The sequence below is a fragment of the Mycteria americana genome, chromosome 1 (genome assembly GCF_035582795.1).
Source record: "Mycteria americana isolate JAX WOST 10 ecotype Jacksonville Zoo and Gardens chromosome 1, USCA_MyAme_1.0, whole genome shotgun sequence".
Lineage (NCBI taxonomy): Eukaryota > Metazoa > Chordata > Aves > Ciconiiformes > Ciconiidae > Mycteria > Mycteria americana.
The window spans coordinates 90,425,566-90,451,321 of record NC_134365.1 but is presented as its reverse complement, the minus strand read 5'-3'; the positions used below and the strand labels follow the sequence as shown (position 1 = coordinate 90,451,321).

Here is a 25,756-nt window from a genome sequence, read left to right as displayed (position 1 = left end):
TGCAGGAAACCTTGTAATCTAGGAAGCAAAACCAAGGTCTCACCAGTGTTCCAAAGCAGGTTTTAAATAGATAGATGAATTTCAAAAGGTATCAATTTCTTTCCTAGAAAATAAATCATCAGCAATTTGGGGTTTTATGAAGGGCCTCAGGCCAAATAATTACAACTAACAGTAGTAAAATAACAATACATGTGGAGGGCACTGCTTCTAGAATCCTAGAATTAGGATTATGAAGAAGAGTTGCTATTCTGAAACGAAAGAAAATATGAACATGTTCAATTGTCTCATGTAAATAATAGAGCCCAGCCTCTCAGATTTTAGGAAACAGAAAATTAGAAGACACACATTGTTTTCCTGCAGGAGCTCAAGACTTTTTGCCCCAGTTTCAGCATTTAGAAATCCTGGTACTTCTTAACACGACATATTGTCCTTACAGGGGTCCCTGGGAAGGGATACTGAACTGGAGAGACTTTAGAAATTGATTGAAACAACTACAATTTCTAGGACTGATTGGATCCTAGCAACAACAGTTCATGGAATAAATAAATCCCATATGGAAGGCATATAATTTGATAACTCAAAGAACTACATATGCCCCCATTGATCATGCAGTAGCATCTGATGCTCTGACAATGGCAAAGGCTGATGCAAAGACATGGTGGTATGTCTTTACTCTGGGCAATGTTTTATTCTTTTTAGATGGCATGGGTTTCCTATTCTTGAAATAAAAATCCCTTTGCTGTTATCCAAGGCTTAGAACTATTTACCTGATCACACACATGCCTCTAATGCCACTAGGATGACCTAGGTCATTAAGACATCAATACTGGACTGGCATATAGAACACAGAACTAGGCGAGATCTTTGCTGTTCTAGAAAGGCAGCTGAACCCAGGTGAATGTTTTTCTTTGTCAGGACATTTTTTTCTATTTGGCCAAGTTGTAAGAAGGCATTTGCCAATTATATTCTACTCTCTTGGATATTGGTGCTAGCAGGGCAATTGTCTGTCCAAGCAATTCACCAAGCACTAAGAAGTCCACTAGTGAAAGGCATTATGAAGTAAGAATTAAGGTGAGCAGGACAGGTAGAAGCTCGTGTAGCTTTTTCTCAGTGAATTCTTAGTAAAATCGTCAAGATGTAGGAAATCCTGGAATACCTTAACATTATCTAGGAGGAATGCGGATAACCCAAGTTGCAGTTCATCTAAAGATGCCAAAGATCTGTGGCCTGGGGTGTGATAGTGTCTGTTTGGAATAGTTTTGCACAGCCATAAATTGTCCCTGTTCAGTTAGCAGCAGAGCAAACTGAATTGCTTGTAAAGGTCTCCTGTGAAATAAAGAGGGGTGTAAATCTAACCTCAGCTGATACGCAGACACTGGTAGTCTTCCATAAGGCTCATTCATATTGATATTCACAAATTGCTGAATACCAATGGGAGTTGTGAAGCTTGCTAAACCTAAGTTAACAAATTTTTTCCTTAACATCCTTTAAGTAAACTGACCTAAATACTTGGACCCAGGATGCAGAGTAGTTAAACTCTCCTCAGAAGACAAGACAATAAATATCTCAGGTAAATGTACCACCTCATGCAGTAGGATCGTTTACAAAACATACTATATTTTGTACTATGATGTACCTGGTCAGAGCTTGGTAACAGGTACAACAGAGCTGAAAACAGATGAGTAGATAGTGCCCACAGCAGGATTTAAAGTCCCTTACCGTTCCCTGGAGCCAGTAACTCCCTAAAAGGCATCTTCATTCAACAGCAGTTCCCACCTGTTTCTTGAGCATTAATCCTCTGCATATCTATACAGTCTAAGGGCCAAGTTCTTCTGCAATAAAATCCTCTTAACTTACATCCACACAATAGCACTTGACAAAGGCTGACTGGAGAACTGTTCCATTTTATTACGGCATTTAAGACTGTTGTATTTGTTTTGCTCTGTACTCGAATGAAAAATAAAATTAAATCTTTCTAACCTTCTGACCATTCAGCATGGCTGCCAAAGTTGTTTTTACTGTCAAACCTTCTCATCAAAACAATGACACTAGACAAGTTTTGGCTCCTGAACTGTTCCATTTTACAACTACTTTTAAAATTAATTTTGTTCTACAGCGGTATGAAAACAAAAACTTTCTAACTTTTATTACAAAATAGAATTCTATTGACATACATTTTTAAACTGAGAAGGCCAGATTTTAATATGACTGTCTCTACTTTTGAGAAAGCCTGTTATTGATCACAACCTTTCTGATGGTATTTTGTCAAAATCTATACACTTCCACAAAAATATTTCACCTTTAATTATATATTTCTACAAGAAACTAAAAGGCTTCCTTAAAAGTACTCCTGACTAGCATTATTTCTGAAACATGTTTCTTCAGTGACACACATCCAGGCTACTAACCAGTCTTTGCTCCCCTCCTGATGCCACACGACTCACAACAGTTTGTACCTTCTTGGGTGAAAATACTCCTTGCCAGAAGCGTTGTGTCTGTGACCTTAAGAGTTTTGTTTTCACATCAAGCTAAACCCAAAACTTTTGATTTTTCTGCCCTAGGAATTTACTATAACATCCTTAATACAAAATAAATGCATACTCCTTGTCCCGAGTGCCCTCCTCTTTTTTTTTTTTTTTACTGAAGATATTGTTAGAGACAATGATGAGAGAACCTTAAAAAAAGTTACATAAGACAATAGAAAGGTATAAGATATTAGAAAGGTATGAGTTATTTAAGACCTACCGAAGAGAGGACATAAAAGTTATTTAGAAACAGAATAGCTATTCTTAACTGGTTTCTTGAACGAAATTCGTGCCATTGGGGTGAGGGAGTAATAGAATAAGGTAGCTTTGAATAATTATGCACATATATATTGTTAATACATATTAAATTATATTTATTATCTAATAATATGCCATTTTATATAATATAATCATAATAATAGAATACATGCATAATTTTTATATATATAAACTTTCATAATATGGTAAGAGCACCTATCCCAGGAACTACATGCTCAATTCTAATCTAAAGTGGACCTTCTCTTCACATCATGACATGATCAGCACTTCAAATAGTCTTACCAGCAGCAACCCTCACTTCATAAGTCTACATTCTACACACTTGTAGCAAAGCATTAATTCACAGAAATGCTTAAAGACTGCTTTTAATCCCTTGTTTGCTGGTTAAATTAATTCAAATTTTTCCACTTCAGCTTGTTCATTGCTATGTTTTACTATCCTACAGAAGTTCTTAATATCTTGGGTTATGTACTTTGTGTTGGAAGTGACAGGGGAGGAACATTTCCTTTATACCTAGAAAACCCAAAGATCCTTTGGTCTCTGCTAAAGTCTATTAAGGCAAGAAGTACTGTGAACATTACACAATTTCCCAAGGATTCTGACAGCACGATCTTAGGGAAAAAAACCAAACCAAAGAAAAAAGCCCATGTACCCTATAAATAAATTTTAAAACAATGCAAGATTCTACTTCTAACCAATAACCTTTTAGTTCTCAAAATGAGCTGTATGAAGCATGAATTAAGATTTATATGCAAGCACTCAACTGAACTGGATTTTGATGGCAAAACTGTGCATATTATGCTTAGCAGTAGAAGGATTTAATTTGGAGGTCTCTCTGGTTTGTTTGTTGAAACTGCACAACTAGGTTGATATCGCAATATGCCTGGCAATATGGGTTGACTGTTATGTATCTTGACTCAGACAGTAAAACTAGCACTTCTTCTGCTTTTATCAGTCCTGAAGTTTGAAGTATCTGAGTTGATACTCCTTCCCTGTTAGGAAGGAGGTAAAATAAAGTGAGGTTTTGTACCAGAACCATTTGCCATGCAGATCTAGAAGCAGGTCAACAGGAGAATCAAACAGGTCCTCTGTTCAGCCAACAATGACAAGAAGCAGAACAATTTGTAATTCTACATTCTCTTCTGTTTAAATGTTAACAGTTCCTGCATGAGACATGCTAGCTAATGTTTCCTTGCTTGTCACAAGCAAGAATCAAACAGAGATAATTCAGTGCAATCAGATGGGTAACAAGATCCTGGACAGCCTGATTTAACAGTCCCCACTATTTCAGATTTAAGGAAGAAAAGCAAGAAAAACAAGGGAAAGACAACATATGCCAGCAGAGATATGGACAATAACAGATTTACTTTTCTGTAAAAACTGTATCAGGAAAAAAATATCATTATTATTATACCAGCATTGGTCTGGTATGAAATGGAAACAGCAGAAGAGTCAATAAAGATGCAGGAAAAGTAGGGCTAATCAGTGATTTTTCTGCTCTATATTTGGAAAAACAACAGAGAACATGGTTGTATCACTTCATTAATAAGCAGTTATTTCCAACCGTATCAATGGAAAGTTGCAAAAAGGCAGCTTTTAAAGCTAGGCATACCAAAACCGAGTAGACCTGGACAACATAACCAAAGAATTATTAAAAATAGGTAGCTGAAGAGCTTTATATGATAAATATAATCTTTAAGCAACTCTTGGAGAACAAGGGCAGTTTTAAACTAAAAAGAAAGCTGATCTCACACGAATGCTTAAAAAAAGAGAAACTAGAATAATATACGTATTTTAAGTACTGGCGATGTAATGCTGATCATTGCAGAATAACAGAGGAGCTGATACTATTTCCTTAATGTTCTAACAGAGGATTCAATGAACAACATATAAAAGGAGGGTAAAATAATTATTACCAATTCAATTTTGTTCTTTTGGGGAAAAAAAAAAAGTGGTCTTTTCACAAAGAGAATAGCTTTCTCTGGCAAGACTGTAATTCTACTTGCAACAGATAACAACTCTGATACAGTGAAAAGCACAATTCCCTACGTATTCTTTGACTATTGATTTAGAAACAAGCATTCTATAGTTAATAAAGCAGTGACAAAGATTAAAACTCATTAACTGACAGATTTAAAAATGCAAACAAAGGTCATCATCAAACAGGTGAGTTTCTTGTTGGGTCTGAAACATACAACATATTGCGACTACTCTGTTTGTCAGTGAGCTGGGAAAAGACACAAAGTCTTCAATCATAAGATCTCCAGAAAACACAATAACCATGGGACATATAACAAATGTAGTGGAAAACTCATTCATACAAAGAAGTTTGGTTAATGTAGTTAGTATAGTGCGAGAAAGCAATATGATTTGATTTTGTTACGTTACAAGACTTGTATCTCAGAAGAAAGAAAACAGGCCAAATTTACAGGATGGAGAATCTGTAAAGTGGTAACTCTGGGAAGGACTCATTGGTCAAGAGTGAACCAATCAATCCAAAATTAGCTCTCAGTGTAAGGCAGCAGCAAAGATAACTTACACAATCTTCAGATTTGTATACAATGAGCTATCAAATAGGAGCGCATGCATTATGTTATGTTTGTATTTGATATGTATTAAAAAAAACCACTAAGTCCATTCAGTGTCCACAATTAAATAAAAATAGTGAACTGTAAATGTTTGTTAGAGAAGATCCACAGAAATTATTAAAGAATTGCAAAAAAACATGAAGGATTTTATTACACATTGCTAAATAAAGAGAAAAATTAAGGGACAATTTGAACACAATCTCAAAGTTTCTACACAGAGAAGATTAATTGCAAGATTTTATTTAATTTAGTAAATATGGCTGTAAGCCATATGTTGAAACATACATTTACACTGAAACTAGAAGTATGTTTTATCACAAAAAGTCCTCCCCAGAAACAAATTAAGTTGTAGCAGATTCTCAATTGTTTTCAATCATTTAGAAAAAACATGATTTTAAAAATTTCAACATACAGATTTTTGTTGAAAAAAAATAGTGTGACTGGTGGTACAGGTCACAATAGTCTCTGCTGCCAATCAAATCTATCTATCTACTAATATCACAGAATGTAAAACAAACTGGTGATAGCAGCATTGGTAAGAAAGCCAACTCTTGGGCTACATTGTTTACAAATTTTCTTTTCAGTAGCTTTTCTCACCAAAAAAGAAGAATCAAAACAATTTCATGATCTTGCTTTGTGCATATGTATATATTTATTTTTGTAGCATTCACTATGGTCTCTTGGGAAAACAGATCACATTTACACTTGAAAAACAAGTCCAAAGTTTTCACACCTGACCTGAAAAGTTAGCTCTCAGAGAAGTGACATAAGTCCCATTTAACTCCTCTTGTAAGCCAGAACTGTGTAAGCTGTAACAATGTAAGCCTAAAATACAAGGCATTTAACTACCAAGCACTTCTCAGCCTAGACTGAGAAGAACACAGAGAGCATTGGGGCAATTTAACTAGAGATGAAGGGAGAAGGAAAATCTTCTTTTCAAAACTCTGTGTCTCATGGGGGAAGGAAAGATGGAGAGGAGAAAAAAGGCCTCATTAAAGACAGGGCACAGGATTTAAAAAAAAAAAAAAAAACAAACCAACAAACCACCACGATCACTTGCAGGAAACTTTCCTTTCAACTACATCAAACGCTTCTACTACATTTGAGGTCCAAAGCCCAGGTAGTCCATTTACCTTTTCCTTTCCAATATGAATGCCTTCTCCAACCACCTCCTCTCCCCACCCCCTGCAAGTTATGGGATTTGCTGCTATCACAGACTTCACTCCACTTGTGTAATGGCCTCTTCCACTGGGTTGCGTCCAACTTTTCTACTTAAAGTACGCTTCTACTCTTTCACAGCATACTATATGGAGCCTAGCAGAAGATGAATTTACTTGTTAGGTTTGTTTATATATATAAAAAAAATATATATTGTTATATAACAATATATTTATATATATTGTTATATATATATTTTTATATATATATTTTATATATATAATTATATAATTCTGCCATGCCTAGGAGCTTTTCTAACTTGTATTCACCTGTACCTGTCCTCAAGGAATCATAAGTCTAGCAAGGATTTCTGGAGTGCAGTGCACACTGCCCATGCTGCCTCCCATCCTCAAAATGGAGCAGACATCAGTAGAGTTAGCTATCTACCCAGTGATTAACAGTTGGGAAATACCTATTTACAGCTGATTTATTCTGCTCCAGTCTCACAGAATTCCAGCATGAGAATGGGCCAGGATTTAGATTTGGCCCCTGATTTGACAATATTTTTCAGTTTGACAACAATAGGTAGGAACCATGCTGTGAGAAAGCAGAATTAATATATTAAGTCTTGACAGGTAGTGGAATAAAGATTATTATGTTTAAGTGCAATCAAGCCTTTTTGGTTACATGGGATGGCTTGTCCAGGAGATGAGTCAGAGCAGCATAGGGAAGGATGCTGCCGTTACAAGACTTCAGTTTTGCTGGCTTCACAACCACAAGGACACATTTTGAAGGCAGTGTTCCGGGATCCGCATCCAAATAAAACTGCTCTGGTCTCTGCCACTTGTGCTTTTTTCATCTTTCCACGACCCTTCATCCCAAGTATCTCAGCTTATCTGAGAGAACCACAAAATTGTTCCACGTTGCTCTCCCATCCCTCTCTCTCTCATGGCCATATCCCTTATTCAGCTGTCCATTTTCAGCAACACCATCTATCTACTTCCAGTCTTATCACATGAAGGAACCACATGAGGGTCCATCTTCTTTCAAAATCTTTTCTCACTATGGTACTACTCTGCAGTTCCAACTTGTTCCCTTATGAGTATGGGACAAGAAACCTTCTCAAAATTTCCTGGGTAACGTAAAGGCAACTTTCCTGACCCTGTCCCAATGAGTCAAACAAAACTGGAAAACAACTCTTACAAGGAAAATAAAGTCCTTCCATCCAAACAGTCCCTGGTCTCAATCTCACCAGGATTTTAAAGAAGAAGAAGAAAAAAAATCAGCTTCATGAACAAATCTAGCATGGAAAATTTAGGCTTGAATAGATTTTCAAAATTCAAAGTTTGGAAACTAAAACACTATCATATTTAGTAGTGGTAAAGCACCTTAATTACACATGACATTACCAACTGTAGTAGAAAGTTGACAAAACAAACAGGTACATAAACAATAGAAGATACATACCTTGCTTATGAAATGCATATGTTTTATTCAAACATACTGTAGTTTTAGGTCTTGTCTGTTGGAAGAACTGTACATGAAAAATTAATCTGATTCATTATAAAATCTGTTGATATTTTACAGGAAGTGTAACATTTTCCCTTCCATATACAAATAAAAAAAATTTCCATGGCATCTTTATGAGAGATAACATCATTTAACTAAGTGCTGGAATTAGCACAAAATTACAAATCAGGACTCCTACTCCCATTAAGTCACTTAACAGACAGAAAAGGTGTTAGACGCATAATTCTCCTGGATTTGGAAATCTTTTAGCTACATATTCATAAACCCTGCCCTGATCTTCTTCACTTTGTACAGTAAGAGTGAGAGGAAATACAACATGGTAAGATGATAGAAACCCTGAAGGAAAATAATTTAGAATAGACAAAAGGAGTTATTTTAATACGATATATAATTAGCTTGCAATATACCAAGAGCAGTTTGTTAACGTTTCTTGACAGAAAGCAGGCACCGAATTTATTAAAAACCCCTGCATTTCAGTAGATGCAATGTGCAAGACCAATGACATGGGTAACAATGTTACTATTAATACCATTAATAACCACATTACTATGCATGTCATCAGTTCCAAATTCACACACATGTACATGTCCTATGTTAAAAGACCATTAAATGTCAGGAAACTCATTTACAGTCTCCCTAGAAATGAACATATGCTTGTGGAAATGCCAATGTGTTGAATCCTACCACAGCGAAGAGAACCGTGTGCAGCGTAGAAATGCTCCTCTCAGAAGATTTCACAACCCTGTGTTCTGTACTAACCTCATACTTGTTTATCCTTACTGCAGTGAAAGCTTTGAATGCACAAACTGAACATGGACTTTAAGTGAACGCTCAGGAGCAAATTCTGCCCAGAGAGGCAGGATCTTAATGCTTGTGGCAACATGATCAATCTTTTCATTTGCTACAGCCAGAACGGAAACTGAGTCCAAGCAAAAGGTCAGAACAGGCATTTTATATTCGCTGTTAAAGGAGGGGAGGAAAAAAATGTCTTTGAGGAGTGAAGTAAGTAGCTAATGAGACACAGCACTGACAGCTGGAATTTAATAAGTATCCACTTCACACGGAAAATTGCTCTTAGTAATTAAATACAGGTATCATACAAAGCTTCTGCTTAGAGCCAGACTTCAAAATCCTTCTGTCAGTAGAACTGAAGGGGTTTTACATCCCAGGTAATATAAGAGTGAGTTTGCCTGGGAGGCTAGTCCTAAACGAAGAGGGTTAATTGCATAAAATTCACAGTCATGTCAGTGGTAAATAATTCTGAAGGGACTTGTTCAGATAGTAGTCTGGCATTACTGAAAAACAGACTGCAACTAAAAAGACCTGTCATAAAGTCCACCAAAACCTGAGACACATAAAAAGTTTATTAGTCATTGCAGAACTAAAATGCAAACAAGATCTTTTTAGAGACATCCAAAATTCTTTACGCTCCCGGTCTGTAGGGCCATAAAACTCTACCTGAGAAAATTTTAAACAATCTTCTAATTAATCACAGGATTTTATAACCTCTCACAAGCTGTAAACATTAACAAGGTAGGGAGAAGGAAGTCCTCTTTGTACTAAGCATGATTCCTAACCCCGTTGACATGCCCCACTAGAGGAACCGGGTTAGAATTTAATATCAAACTGAGATTATAATGGATACTAGCACACAGAGATGGTGTTTCATTTATGGGATTGCATTACCATAAATGAAGGTATAAGTCTAAACTGCTGGGAGCATCTGGGAGAGCAAAGTCTAATAGTTTTTCTGTAATTTGTGACACCACCATCAAAATACGACCACGTAACATATTCTTAACATAATAAAACTCATATCCCTAAAAAGACATCTTGATCCTCACTTAGTTAGCCATCCAACAGAACACTGTTGGTATCACAAAAAGAAAGCAGTTTAAGTATCTAGATGGTTGAGTGTATTTACCAGCTACATCCAATAGATATACATTTACTCAGGTATGCATAACACAATTACACATCTGTATTTACTTCAGTGTAAAAGAGCACCGACTCTGCAATACATGTTTTAACCTACCTCATAGTACATAGGCACATCCTTAACCTTTTTTCCCTTTTGATTCCCAGATTCTCTGATCTGCAAGCAAATAAAGCATTCTACTGTGAGAAGATTTTAAGTTTACACAAATTATTTTACTCTTTATTCCCTTTTGAAAACACTACACTCACACTCCAAAATAGCGAGGAATCTTCTTACTTACATCTTAGGGAGGGAACTTTTGTGATCAGCATCTGGAAGAAAAGTCTGTAACAAAACCTCGCTATTTACAGGGAGCAGACCAGCTTATACAATAAGCTTTTCTTTTTCCATTTTTAACTCCTATGAATTAGTGCAATTTTTAAAACTTCCACAGAGTAATTCAAATGAATATGAAATTTTTAGTTATGACCCACCAAAGAAGTTATATTTAGAAGTGAGATCTAGGGTTTAGTTTGTTATTAAAAGTGCCATTCTTGGAATACCTGTCTGAAAATGTCTTCACGCGTTACCACACTGAAGAGCTTCCGCTGTGGCACCTGCACAGCAAGAGACAGGGCTTTGGTGTGGATTTCATCTTCAATTTTTGTCCCAACAACGAAAGCGATGCTAGGCTTCCAGTTATCCTACTTTCCAAAATAAAATATTTAAGGTATTAAAACACAAGCAAACAAAAGCACTTCTCTGCAGTTTCAAGGAGTAATCCTGTAGAGATGGTTACTCCCTTTAAGACATATTCAACATCACTATATTAATCACACTGAAATAAACTGTATACAACCCGAAAAAGCACATACTACTTTGTCCCAATTCTTTCTGCCATCAGGTGGCAGCATTATGCTATGGAAAACACAAATGCCTACGAACAACCTCTACAAACCTCCCCGCAGGCAAACGCTGCATTAGTGTCACACAAAGATAAAGTAACTTTTAAATGTCATTTGCAGATTTGACAGTTCAGTAAGCAAACAAGAAGTGAATTTTGAATATATGAATTATTGTCACTGAATATATGTATTATTGTGATTATTTGCTGTAGAAAAAAATAAACAAATTTCAGCTCCCTCATACTGGGCATTAGATAATGCCCAGATACTATCTTCTCAAAATTGTAGCATTATTTGTATGATGTTTTATGAGGGTATATTTATGCATACCATGGTTCTTACATGGTTTCACTAAGTACTCTGAGCTAAGAAAAATAATTTATCAATGGCAAGTTATATTTCACTACAATATTGCCAAATGAAAAACACTAGCAGTTTTCAAACTTTCGCAGTAAAATACATGTATTTTTATGGAAAAAAAAAAAAGTGATTTCAGCATTGAAGAAATGCAGAACAAGAGAAGATTGGAACATGTTATTTAGTGATACACATCCACAAACCTTCAAAATAATGTCATTTAAGCAACTTCTACTGGTTACTCTTCTTTTCTATTTCTTCTGCTTTAACCCACCAGAATCCTTTTCACAAAGTGAGTGGCTATCTCCAGCATATCTACATCTCACTCCAGAGTATTCTCTATCAGCATCACTGGCACCTGAACAATAAGCACTTCCAATGGTTCTGCTGTACACTCTTCAGGAATCACCAAATTATTTTTTTTCATTGCACATCTGCATGTGTAAACTGCAAGGATATCAATGAAGCTGCATAAAGGTAAATATGGAAAGAGCTTCAGTAAGACCAAGGTTGTCACGCTAATCAGGACCAGGCTAAGCAGAGTCACACACCAGTCCAATGTGCATCACAGCAGAGAAAGATTTTAAAGACAAATTTAAGAGAGGGTGGTAACTTTAGGATTTTGATGAAAATATTCTCATACATGTATATTATGTACAAAGTCCTTATGGAAAAGAGGAACAAACTTGAGTTGATGGTAAAGTGAGGGAAAGGACTGTTCCAAAAAAAGAGTCAGATGTAAATGGCAAAAGGAGATGTTTCTTTTTCCAGTTTTACTGTACCCTTCTTCACACGTTCCTTCTCTTAGCTGAAAAAAAGTGTACCTAAATGTTTGCAATTTGAGTAACTGATGACTTGGGATGGGAGAAAGCAACAGTTGACGTAAGTTTCAAACTAGTAAATGCTTGCATGGAGGGAAACAGTTTGTCATACTCTTAAGGTGACAAAGCGTAACATCACATGAATATAGCACAATGTGATTATACATACATGTCCCATTTTTTTAACCACAGAATATTCAGAGAAACAGAAAAGATGGAAAGATCACCTGGGTCACTAAGTGTAGTCTTCTGAAACTGCAAGTAGCTACAGAGCAGATAGCTAATCCAAAAGGGCCCCTACAGTTCCACACATCATAAACTTCCTTAATGTTTTACAGCAGAACAAAATAAACCTTAAGTTTTTAAAATTACAAAGTGCAGGAGAGTGCAAGCATATCACTGATGCCCTAGGAACATGCAAACATGATGGAATTTATGAGAGTGTCCAGCTGACCTGGGGCAGCAGGCACTGCTCAATGGGGAAGCAGCAGCAGCAACGGCCTGTGAGGGGACTGCGCCAAGTACACTTCTTTTTCCCCTTTCTAGTTGGAGGGGAGGACAGGGGATGATACCTCCTCCTGCCTAAAGTTGCCAAGATAGCTACCAGTGCACAGCACTATGCAAGAGCTAGGTATTCCAATATTACCATCAAAACACATGTGCAGGAGTTGCAGTTAATCTGAATTCAAGTTAAAGTTGTCATTGGATAGCTGCCAAGAGTTGGACACAAAAACGTTACCATTCTTTAAATAGAGACCATTTAGATGTCCATACTTTTGTGCCAAGGCATAATTTTCTAGGTTTTCAGAACTGAAGTTGAAATGCCCTCATGTGGCAGTACCTTGGTGTTTCCAGGGCTTGCCAGCAGAGACAGAACAGCCATCCACCTGCAACATGAGCTAATGGAGCGACTGATAGCACTACACTGTCGTCTTCAGTGAGGACCACCAAAAGACAGGAATGAGGCCCAGTAAGTCTCTCAGACAGATGCTGACAGCATAAGAAGAGCAAGACTCAGGAACGTCAGGTTCTACCCTAGACGCTAGGGGAAGCATGGTCCAGCAGAAACATAGAGCCTGCTCCCACAACTTCCTGCAGTTCTTTATATATGAGAAGAAATCTCCTTCAGAGTCCTAAAACCTCTGCCTTATGTCTTCTTCAGTCCTTCCATAAAACATGCTGGTATCTTGGTGCCCACGAATTACACCTGCTTAGCACTGATTAACATCATCCTGCAACAACAATGTCTGTGAAACCATCTTCCTTGTAGTCCTGTCTCTTCTTGATCTTTCCACCCCTTGGTCACAACTGTCCCTAGCTCATTTCTTCTGTTTCCACTCTCTGTTCCTCACCTGAGTTCTACCACTTCTCCTAATGCTTCCCACATCCGTTACTTGCTCCCCTAGCTCTCATCCTCAGTCTCCTTGCCCAGCTAGTCCCTAGTTTCATTATCTGATCCCACTTCCAGCTTTCTCCATCCTCAGATTCCTTCTCCAAATTCTTATTCTCTAGCCCCTCTAATACTTCCCAGGCACTTTCAGAGTTATGTTTGAGCAATGAGACTTTCTCCTTCACAATACTTGTGCATTCCCTGGGAAGGCACTAAAAGCAACAGAGAGAGAATTTTCCTGATTTCCACTGTGGTGCCCACCTTCACAGCAGCCTGAAACAAAGCACCAAAGCAAAACAGCAGGGTTAAGTCCTGCTTGTGAAAAATGAATTTTTCAAAAAACTTAGGATTTACCCAAACATTCTCAGAAAAAGGTATGCCCTCAGCAAAAGGCATGCCCTTGACATCAGTGTGGCACATCATCTCCCCCACTAAATTCTCTGCTTCAAAGAAACAAGCTGCTAAAGCTTCTCCACAGAACAGCTATGTGAATATTTATAGCATAGGGAAAACATTGGCTAATATATTAAAAATAAAATACATGGAATGAGCCTCTACAAGATAACTGGTAGTGAAAAGTATAATCCCACCTAACTTAATTCTACAGAAGTATACGCAACTCGATAAAAGGTCTTTTGAGTAAAAATTTAAACAGTACTAGAGATAGCCCATACCTCCCTAGCAGCAAAGTGAAGAAAAAAATATTCCTTTTGTAAAAAAGGTGCAATACCTGAGAACTGGAGCTAGATAAATACCAGAAATAGCTACACACACTTTAACAGGGAATAATGATCCAGAGCTCTCAGAGTCACTAACAGCATGTCATCTATTTCCAGACTGACCAATTCTGAAGCCCTCAAAGATCATCTTTCAGAAAAGCTGAACAGTGAGAACAGCAACTGAAGTCAATAAGGACAGGAAATGTGCAGCATTAGTACATAGTTTAAGGTGTTTAATTGATTATGCTCTTTTCTGACCTTAAAAATCTATTATTTTTGCAATATTGCCCTTATATTATCAATACTATAACAGTATCCTTAATGTTCAAGGCACTGAAAGCATAGAGAAGAAACAGACCCTGCTTCTACAGCTCACCACCTAAAATCACAACATAAAAACGAGAAGGAAAAGTAGTAAAATGTATATGGTTACTTTAAAAATATTTTCTCCCTCAATATACAACTGCTCCTCTACTGAGTTTAATTCTTTCAAATGTTATTGTAGAAGTGAGACCTGAGAAAGGATCTGAAATGGATAGATTAGTGACCCTAAGGCTACCTCAAATGAGGTTCCCAGCTTAAAGAACAGGATAGAGAAAAACATAAAAATAACTACTGGAAAAGCATGGAAACAGTTTAGGGAAGCTGCTATTGAGAGTATAACACAAGCACTACGTACTGTGAATGAAGATGACCAAAATGCAGGGAGTAGACAGCCCACAGAATCAACAAGGCTGATTCAAACATGAATGAAAAAAACCCTGAAGCTGGAAATGGAGCACTAGTAACAGAATATTCCTTAAACAATCCAAAACAAGCTCCAATTAAGGAGAGGCCAGACCACCCTCACTGGAAAACATCCAGTGACAATCATTGTCACAAATGACACTATCCCCCCTCATTTTAAAACTCTTAGCCCATGTCAAGAGTTGAAATGCATCAAAGTCTCTCTCAGTGTTAGAAATAACCATCTGTGTGGGAAGCTTGTATGTCCCTCAGGTGAAAAGGTTCCAATCCTAACAAGATCCACCTAACTCCAAAAGCTTCATGTAAGCAGCTAGCAGTTTTCCAAAGTCCTTGTTTTCACAAAACACAGGAGGTGTCTCATCATCTCCTGATTTTGTTCTCAAGCCTCCACTGCATCCCCCTGTAATGTGATTTTTTCCAACTGTTAAAAAACAGTACAAATAGCCTACATATCTTATTTGTCACAGTAGTATTGGAATAGCATAGGTATGTTAAAAAAAAAAATCTCTAACTTCAATTCACATTGAAGAAAAAAGCAGACGTAGCTCACAAAATTTTGTTTCCTTTTAAAACATATCTTGTGTCTAGGAAATGAGGCAGAGAAAACAAAAGGGCAGCTGTTCTAGAGAAGACATTTTAAAAAGTCAGGTATATTGTTTATTTTTGCAGTACCAGTTTCTAGATTCCTTCGACCAGTTTCCTTCGGCCAGGAAAAGCATCAAGCAGCCATCTCACCCCACCCCCTTTCCAGGCAATCTAAGTATCTGTCATTTTGCCTCATCACTTATTCTTGTGGTATTTAATGCAGGTTTTTTGTTTGGTTGGTTGTTCCCCCCCCCCCCCCCCCCCCGGGCCACAACTAGTAGGTTCATTTAATTACAGCACAATTTCAAATTTAACTGTAACAGCTGAAGAGAAACATTTGAAAACTTAAACTCCAAACACTTCAGCATCAAACAGCAAGAGTTCTTTAACCTCCTGATTTTTAAGTAATGCCTCAGAAATAATGAGATTTATTAGTGATTTATGAACACTTAGGGCGATATTACCTCTAGCATTCTTTGCTTTCAACAAAGAGGGAGCTTGTAAATCAGTAAATACAGCTGGCATTACTGGGAAACATTGCTCATCAGCAATTTTGTAGCCCTAATGTAGTGATTGTGTAGGGCATCACTGCTAAGAAATCCGCAAGTCCACTTTCCTTATCTGCTGATTGACACACTCCCATATTACTAAGGGATCCTGGTTTTAAGAGCCTGAGGTTTTGCTGTATAGTCTGGGCAGGTGAGAGAGTATCAAAACTCAATTGAATGTTAATTCCTCTCCAAAGAGGAAGCAGTAGGACAAGTAATCAAAAGTGGAGCCATCCTATTCAGAACATTTTTAATGGTTTTACAAGCTTTAATTTCAGTCCAATTTTCAGACCCTAAAATGTCAATAAAATGAGAGAAACCATACAGATGGAAAGTCAGAGCAGAATGTGGCTTCCAGTTGCTATGCTTAGTTATAGTAGCTAATAAGAAGATATAGTAGATTACAATTATTGCAATTGTTAAGGGCTGTATTTGCCCAGAATTCACCCTCCACTTAGCAAATATTGCCCTTTAACTACTGAAAGCATGCAAAGTTTAAAAATAACTAAGAATCTTAATTTATATTTTGTAATTTAATTTTGCAGTGAACCCAATCCAAATATCTTTACAAATACCTGAAGGCAAATACAATTTGCAGCTCCATGTTCTTCTGCATAGCACGTTAGAAACAAAAAATATGTATATAAACTATAATGTGAGGCTCTGCAAAATCCATATTTCCTCTGTACATGTTTTTAAGTTGTCTGTTTGCCAGTTTTCACAGTGCGTTTAGCAAAAGCAATTATTTGGTTAGTAAATACCATTTAAATCATATTTTAGTTAGCATACGCGTCCATAAAATCTTAACACCACGGGTAAAATGACTCCTTTTCATAGATCAGACTAATAAAATATTGTAAGCCATAAACACACATTAAAATGTGAAATTTCACTGCTCAGTCTATCTGGTACAATTTAAAACCAGTTCTAGTAAATTCCCTTTGACTTCACTAAAGGGAAAGAATATTCTCTAAATTGATACAAGTAAAAGATTTTAAAATTCATTATACATTAACTACCAGGAGAGAAATTTATTTAATTGATAGGAGTTCCTGTCATCTCCCAAATCATTTGATTCATATGGTATATCACATACAATATTGAGGAAGAGTAAGAAATCATTTTGTGCAGTGTGTCTGGTGACACACACACAACATTATAGTTGCTCAACACTCTCTTTTACAGGCTGCTTTCACTTCCTGACCTTTATATATTTAAGTTTAAATCTTGTATGCTGCAAGATTACTGGGGCAGGGGGGGCAAGGATAGTGTGGTTAGACTATTTGCAGAATGAGATTTGGGGTTTAAAAATAATTTTTATCCTTTAATAAAAAACCCTATGTGATTAAGTAATTAAGATATTCAGTTGCCTCCACGTTCGAGAGGAAGGAACTATAATTTGGCAGCATAGCCATACTTGCGTCAAAGATGTACTTTTACAGAGCACATTTGTTTACATTAAGTATATCCACATTTGACCATACTTGATGAATCTTGATTCACACATGCTCAGAAGAGATTTGTTGGCATTTGACAGTTTTGCACCGAGTACGTTCCTGCCCATGACTATAAGAGCTGAACAAGAATTTTCCTGCAATAAGAAATTTCAGTGGCTGCCCAACGTCACAGAAGCCTGAGTTCAAGCTGACCGCAGCAGGGAGACAGTTTTTCCCACGTTCCCAAGACTCTGCCTGCTAACAGCGAGACAGAGAAAGTGGAACTAGCTTAACTGGAACAGAAGACAGTTGCACAATACCAGAATTAAGAAACCAAGGAATCTTAATTCAGCCCCCATGGATATAGGCATTACGATAATCTTTAATTAGGTGATCACATATTTTTTTTCCTACAGAACTCTTGCCCCATTCAGTGAACATATTCAACATTTCTTTCCATCTGCCTCAATGTGTGGTCCTGAATAATCCTAATTTTGGCATTTCTTAAATTTTGAGCATTTTATTTCCTACCTTTTGAAATACTTCAATATAATGGTTTGCACTTAACAAATGTAATAAATTACATGTAGAAGCAGCAGAGTAAACAAAGCACTTTGTTCAGTGAATTCACTGGACAATATCCACAACCACAATAAACACTACTGCAAAAAAAAAAAAAAAAAAATCACTAATTGGCACCTTGCTAGTAAGCTCGGAAGAAAGGTCAGGAACTGAGTAGGTTATGGAGATTGAACCTCCACCCCCTTCTCATGCTTCATGGAGGTTCCCCTAAAGTAGGGGTGAGATTCACAAGCAAGAAAGGGCTCAAGCACCTTTAAACTCTACTGAAAAGTCAACGTTCTTGGGGAAAATGGGAAATAACAGCCTTAGCTGAGCAGCTTACTTCAAGAAGTGATTTTGTTTGGCTAGACTTGTACTATATGGTTACTACCAAATAAAAGTAAAAGCAAGTATTTTAGAGATTTTTAGACATCTGTGCCATTTTTGGGAAAACTGATTAGCCAATTTAAAAGCTTCTTCCTGAATTCAAAAGTCCTCATACTTAACCAGAACTGCTGGCACGTTAAGAAAAAAAGGCCACAAAAAAACCCACCACCAAAAACACAGCAACAACACCACCCTTGTTTTTTTAATTTAGGGCACAACAGGAACCCACCAAACAAGGAAGCCGTGGAAGTCATCTGTCTCACTTGTAGAAGCAGCGCTAGATAAACACATGCTAGATAAATATTATTGTTTGCTAAACTACTACCCTATTTTGAAACCAAATTCTCTCTTGCAAGTCAAGATTTATTAGAATTACATTGCTTACACAGAACCTGGAAACCTAAATATGCCTTTAGATCCTCACACGCTGTAAAGGGGGGGGAGGGGGGAGGGGAAGTGCCTTTTAGCTGCACAGACTCAAGCAGGAAAATTACAGCCTCACATTTTCAACGCTACAGTTAATGCTGTGTCAGCACCTCCATCAAACCTCGTTGTTCAGCAGTTTATAAAAAGTTCACTCCGAGCCGAAACTTGGCACCCAGAGCCCCAGAAAGAAAAGTGCCGAGGAGGAAAAGCAAGAAACCCGCTGAGCCGCTGCTCAGTGGCGGGGGGGCAGCTCCGCCGCACGTCGGGCAATTCACAGCCCTCCCCGGGGCGACCCTGAGGACCCCGCGGAAGCCCCTGCAGCGACACTGCCACAACCTGGCCGGAGGAGCGGCGAGGGCCGCCTCGGGCCCGGTCGCCTGTGGCCGCAAGTCCCGGGGCCTGACGGCCCCGCTGCGCCCCAGGCGGCCGCGGCCCCTGCCCCCCTACCCTGCCCCTCGGCTGCCTTCACCTCCTCGAGGTGGGCGGACGCTAGCGCGGCCTCCCAGCTCTTGGCCGCGGCCCCCGTCGAGGCGACCCCGCCGATCTTGGACCTCTTCGGGCCCATGGCGGCGCGGGCGGCAGGCCGCGCGTCGCCGGCAGGCCGCGCGTCACCGTGGCAACTGGCTACCCGCGGGGCGACGCCTTCCGGCCGCACCCTCGCCGCGGCAACCGGCGAGCGGTTCGTATCACATGTGTCTCCCGCCCGCAGGCAGCCGCCGGGCCCCTCCGCCGGAGGACCCTGCGCCCGCCCGCGGGAGCCTCCGTGCTCGGTAGAGCTAGGTGTGCGTGTCCCGCCCGGGCCCCGACAGCGCCTTCTCGCCTAGCCGCTGCCGTAGAGCGCTAGCGGGGCTTCTAGTGGGTCGGCAGGAGCTTTGCTGTCTTTCAGCCGCTTTGCATCGTCATTTGCGACACGGGCGGGCAGCTGCGGCCGCCACCTGGAGCCACCTCCAGCACGGCTGCCCAAAGGAGAGGCTTCACCGAGGCCGCGTGGGAAGGGGTCGGGCCTTTCAGCGGGAACGGCAGCGGGTCACAGAGCCACCAAATTAAATGTCGCATCCAAAAGGTTGCACGAAACCAGCCCGCCGGCAGGTCGCGGCGTGGCCGGGTAGGAGGGCGAAGGAGTGAACTCACGCCGCGGCGCTGGAGCGTGACCTGAGCGCGGCCGCCTGCGGAGCAGCGAGACGGGGGAGTGCACAGGTGTGGGCAGCCAGGCCTGCTCCCAGGCCGAAATCACTCTCCAAATACTACCATATGTTACAGCACTGGGACCAGAAGGGGAGAGGGAGGCACAGTTGGGAGAAAGCAGGAGAGCTGCCAAGATAAAGAATTCATTACAGAGGAGTCATGTCGTGATCTCACACTGGAGACGAGTGAAATATTCTGTGTGATTTAACATTTGGTGAAAATACCCCAAACCACATGCTGCCCTTCCCCCACCCCCCTATACCGACCAGGGTTGCTCAGAGCCTCCAAATCTTTATTTTAATTTTGTCAGAGCCTTAAAGCCCTGCTGTGCAGCGCATTATTGCTTTAGTCAGAATTTTATTCTGGGATGATACTGACCTAGTGTATGTGCTGAATAAAACACCTTTAACTACACAGTTTTAGTGGAGAAGTAGGAATTTAGGTTCATAGGGGATGTAACAGGCGAGTCTCATATCATCTTAGTTTGCAGAAGGGTATCTTCTCTGGGTTTGCAGACACTGATGTAGTTTATAACGTGGGAAAGCTGCACAGTAGATTTGCCAACATCCATAAACATTTTCCCCCGCCCTGTTTCTTGGCTGGTGTCCATTTTTCACTTTTTGAGGTTTTCTTTTGTTGTTCAGAAAAAAAAAAATCAGACTTCAGCTGTTCAAAGAAATAGGCAGTGTGACGTTCCAACCATACCCTTGTTCTTCATTAAAATCTTGGATATGCAGCCTGTGCCTGCTGAGGTGCCCTGATAGAGTACGGGAAGGAGGAACGGGGCAGGATCAGCAGTTGATGCAGCAGAACAGGACAGAGGTATGGGGCAGAATGCACAGATAATGGTGCCAAATAGCCTTATGATGAACCACCCTTCAGATTTTTCATGACTCTGTTTTCAGGGCTGGATATAAGCTTCAGGAGGGCCAATGGGAGAGGGTTGTGCACGCAGGTCCTGATGGTATGGCTAGAAATGTGCGCTACCATGATGTCTGTGGGAGATGACAACTGCTTAATTACACCCACACCTGGATCTGTATGGTCACAGTCATTAAGAAGGTTAAAAACCAGCAAGACTGATGTCAGCCTACAAACAGCTTTAAAAACACAAACAGTAGCTGTGAGAACCATGAACTGGCCTGTTTATATCTATTGTGTGTTTGCTTGGGTGAATAACAATTATTTGAAGGGAATTGTTTTGTTCTGCTGTTTACCATCTTAGTAAACACATCTAGATAACTTGCTGTTTACTGCTGTTGGATGCTATACCAAATAGCAAGTCAAGGTGAAGTAGGACAGCTGATCACTGGGAGCTTATACCAGTTCATTTAAAATTACCTCCACCACTCTCCCAAACAAAGGAGAGAAATAAATTGTATATATTCCCTATTACAAAGGGCCCTAGCATGTAGTCCTAAAATAGGTACTCCAGTAATGAAATCAGCTAAAGGGGTCTCCTGTTTGGCTGCTTGTCCTTGTCCATTCGGTTGTGGTGCCAAAGATGCTTGTAGGCCAAGCTGTAAACCAGATCACTGAAACCCTCTTGGTTAAATCCTCCAACAGACAAAAGAGACAAAAAATATTGGGAAACTACAGCCTTTGTTTTCTCCAAATGGTCTGGACTACAAAACACCCAGTTGTCTCCGAGCCATCTGAAAACCTCCAGCTTCCTTCTGAGAACTAAAAGATGAAGTTGCTGCAATCCTAAAACTTGTATTACCAAAAATGAATATAATTCAACTATACTGATAAGCCACAGATGAGAAGAATAGGCAAATTAAGGCTCCAGAGAGACAATACATAGTTTGGGGTACCTTCTGCACAAAAAAGGGATGCGCACATGTAAGTCTAACATTTCCATGTAGTGAAATTGGGTCTACCATTAGTGCAAGAGTTGATAGGCAAATCTGTGATGACTTTGTGTATGACAAGAATATGGTGAGATTTTCAGGGAGAGTGGCAACCTAAAAATCATAAAGTCAGCCTTTTATTTTCTGGCTTATTAGAAAACACAGTGTGTAAATACATGAACAAATGAGAGTGGAGTAACCAAAGCCATGAATTTACTATACATTTGCAATTCTGAATAATACTCTGTGTAAATAGAAGGTAGCTTGCCTTTCCCTGGGAGAGGGGTTAACGACCCTGTGTATTCCAGATTTACACAGCAAGGTAAGAAATTGTGCATGGTTAATACTGCAGAGTAGCTAGACACAATAACATGTTCCTGTGCCCATGCTTTTAATAATAGTGTAGAAGGAATATTTAAAAATAAGGTATACTCTTTACCTCCTTCAGGAAGAAGAAACATTGGTTGCCTTTTATTTTAGGGTGACTTAAAGATCATTTGCACTTACTTGTTCTCCAGTAAAGCGTGGGGAGTGGAAAGACATTACTAGTTGTAAAAGTCATGTCTTCTCTACTTGATATTTCCTGAAAGATTACAGTGACTAACGAACTAGTAAAGGTTTTGGATCTTTAATAATTAAAGCGTGATTGACTGAGAGGGGAATTAATTTTAATCATGCTTGCTTTTTTTTTTTTTAAATGCTTATTTTAAATGCTTGACAAATATTTGGAAAAAATGATCTTTTCAGTAAGAACCATCAGCTTCTCGCCTTCAGTTGAGAAGTGAGCAGAGAGTCCTCTTTGCCTGAGTCTTTAAGAACACACTTAATTGCTTTATATTGCTTTCATAAGATTTAAATATTTCTTAAATGGGGAGGCTTCCTGAATTATGGCTTCAGAAAGCTATTTCCGTTTTAGAAAACTTTCCAGAAGGTTGTCTAGAACAGCTAACATGGCCTTCAGCACTGCTAAGGAAAACAGTCCTTCATATTCCTTATATTTCTAAAAGAAGAAGAAAGGTATTAAAAAAAATGTACACTTTTTAAGAGAACCTTTTTAAAAGAACAGCAATCACATACGATTCTGTGATTCTGTGATTGTCCAGTCCTTTTTCCCCTCAAAAAGGAAGAAGGGGGAGAACATAAAACTTACAGAATCACAGAATCACATAGGTTGGAAAAGACCTTTAAGATCATCAAGTCCAACCGTAAACCTAACGCTACCAAGACCACCACTACACCATGTCCCTAAGCACCTCATCCAAATGTCTTTTAAATACCTCCAGGGATGACGACTCAACCTCTTCCCTGGGCAGCCTGTGCCAATGCTTGACAACCCTTTCAGTGAAGTAAAATTTCCTAATATCCAGCCTAAACCTCCCCTGGTGCAACTTGAGGCCATTTCCTCTTGTCCTATCACTTGTTACCTGGGAGAAGAGACTGACCCCCACCTCTCTACAACCTCCTTTCAGGTAGTTGTAGAGAGTGAGAAGGTCTGCCCTCAGCCTCCTTTTCTCCAGGCTAAACAACTCCAACTCATCTTGCTTTCCTTTCCAGTTCCATAGCACTGCAGCATCTGGGCTGGGAACAGCTTTTGCTTGAAGTTTGCAACCCCCCAGGACACAACCATCTCACAAGTTACACAGATTAGGCAGCTATGGCATATGTTTCCCCAGCCTCCCTGAACTCTCACATACCAAGTTGGATGTAGGAGGTCTTTGCCTACAGTTGCTGCGCTAGCCACTAAATAATTCCTTCTAATGTATTTCTCAGTCTCTAAATTCATTTATATAATTTGCATAAAGCTTCCCATGTGGACTACATTGGCCTCGTGGATGTGGACCAAATATCTGTCTTGGCTTTAGGATCTAGAAAGCTTATTTCTATATCAGTAAATTATAAGTGCATGCACCCTTAAAGGGACAAAGGTTAAGCTGAGCGTAAATATATTAATGCACTCCCCTTCTGAATGTGGCATGGTGCTCTTACAATTTTTCTAGCGTCAAAGGTCAGTAATTTCTTAATTAGAGCGAGTTCTAACCATAATGAAACAGTAAAATAAACTCTCCTCCTCAGATTGTAACAGGCCTTCCTAATAAGATAAAGGTTGCTAGATGCTTGCTGAACTGTGAGAACATGCAGGGGTGGTTAGAGAGAAAGGGAACACCTAAATTGTAAAGACAATACTATTCAGTCAAGTCCATCTGCCACATGGCAAGGCCTGCCTGATGCTAGGCCACTATATGCACAAATCAATAGAGCTAACCTATTTAAGCCTGTCCGTCTAATAATGTGGCCAAAATCAAAGCAAGTTGTAGATATTCCCTTCTCCCTCTGGCTCTAGCATTTAGCATCGGCCTGGCCAGTCATTGTTTTTTCCTTCACTCAAATATTTGCCGTCAAGCTGAGTTACGAATGTATGTAGCCTCTCTTGTTTATCACAAATGTAACACTCAGAACAGATCAAACTTCCTTTATACATACAAATAAGTTTACATTTAAGAGTCTCCACCAACTTTGTTTTACTGGGGGGAAAAAAAAAACCAAACCAACAACTTACAAGGCCCTGCATTTAATTTTGGAAAAGATGCTTTCGTAGTCTGCTCTCTCCCACATGCATGCATGTGCGAGGAGAATGCTTTTTCCTCTCTATAGCCAATGGTATAAGGATTCCTGGCAAAGCTCAAAATGAAATCCATTATCATCTGTCAGTAAAATGACTTCCAAATTCCAGCTGGATGCTGTGCAACAGTCCCTTTGAAGAAAGGCTCCCTCTGCATTTGGTATTTTAGTTCTACTGTCTCTAGGTAACTGAATTTTGGAAGCAGTTCAGTGCTGCCAGTCAACAAAAAAGTCCAACTTCAGATATCTCAGGCTTTATTTCTGCCCCTTTCCAAAACAGATCACAAGGTTTTATTCTTCACCCTGAAGAAATAAATCCAAAGAAAACATTTTCCCACCCTTGCAGAAAGCCAAACTCCCCACCCCATTCTCCTGCACTTTCAAATCCTGTATCATTGCCTGCTTTCTTCTGGCACAAAAGGAGTAGTTTCCCTATGGTTAGAGGATCCTCCATGTAGATCTGCTTCTGTAGCACTCCTCACTCCTGCCACCATCAAGAAACAGAGTCTTACACAGTAGTGCTGAGCACTAACCACTAACCTTTCTCAACAGCCAAACAAAACAAAGCCTAAATAAATGGAATATGAAACATTATACCATGACTGGTGCAAACCCAAAAATGTTTCTAATCCATTAAAACCAAACATTAACACCATGGAGGGTAAACAGACCTGAGATGTATGCCAGAGTTTGCACTGAAAATATTGATAATAAGTGGTGGAAAGACATGGTGGGTTTGTTTATTTTTTAAAGGAGGACAGATTATTTATAAAAATACATGCAATCTGAACTGGAGTAATTAAATGGCTAGAACCATAATTCTTTGGCCTTGGTATCCTAATTCTGTGAACTCAGATGGTTTTTAACTTAATTTTCTGAGGGTAATGTCTGATTGCAGAATTACTAAATTGCAACAATATATGCTATTCTGAAACTGTTGCTTCAACTTTAATTCCCCCACCTTTCTTTCCAATCTATTTCTCTGAGCACATACACTCCCCAGTAGATCTACTTCAATAAGTAGGCTTTGGAAAGAAGTACATGGAGTAATGGCTATTTCCCACCCTATTTTGGTGCCTGTCTCTCTCAGTCATACTTGTACGCAAAATCTGCCTTATAGAACAGCCACAATTAAAATTCCCAGTCTGTATCCTGAAACACTATCATGCCTTACCCTATCATCACTAAATCCTTTACTCTTCCATAAACCTGAAGTCTA

General features: G+C 39.2%; 1 protein-coding gene across 1 annotated transcript in view; it reads right to left on the bottom strand.

The window, feature by feature from the left end:
• The window catches only part of SPAG17 (sperm associated antigen 17), a 115,125-nt gene extending 95,680 nt beyond the window's left edge, over window positions 1–19,445 (bottom strand). Inside the window, exons 1-3 of the mRNA XM_075493024.1 lie at window positions 19,350–19,445; window positions 10,562–10,702; window positions 10,116–10,175 (exon numbers count right to left, since the gene is read on the bottom strand). Coding sequence (XP_075349139.1) covers window positions 10,116–10,175; window positions 10,562–10,702; window positions 19,350–19,445 — 297 coding nt within the window. The remainder of the gene's footprint in view (window positions 1–10,115; window positions 10,176–10,561; window positions 10,703–19,349) is intronic.
• Between the last annotated feature and the right edge of the window lie 6,311 nt (window positions 19,446–25,756).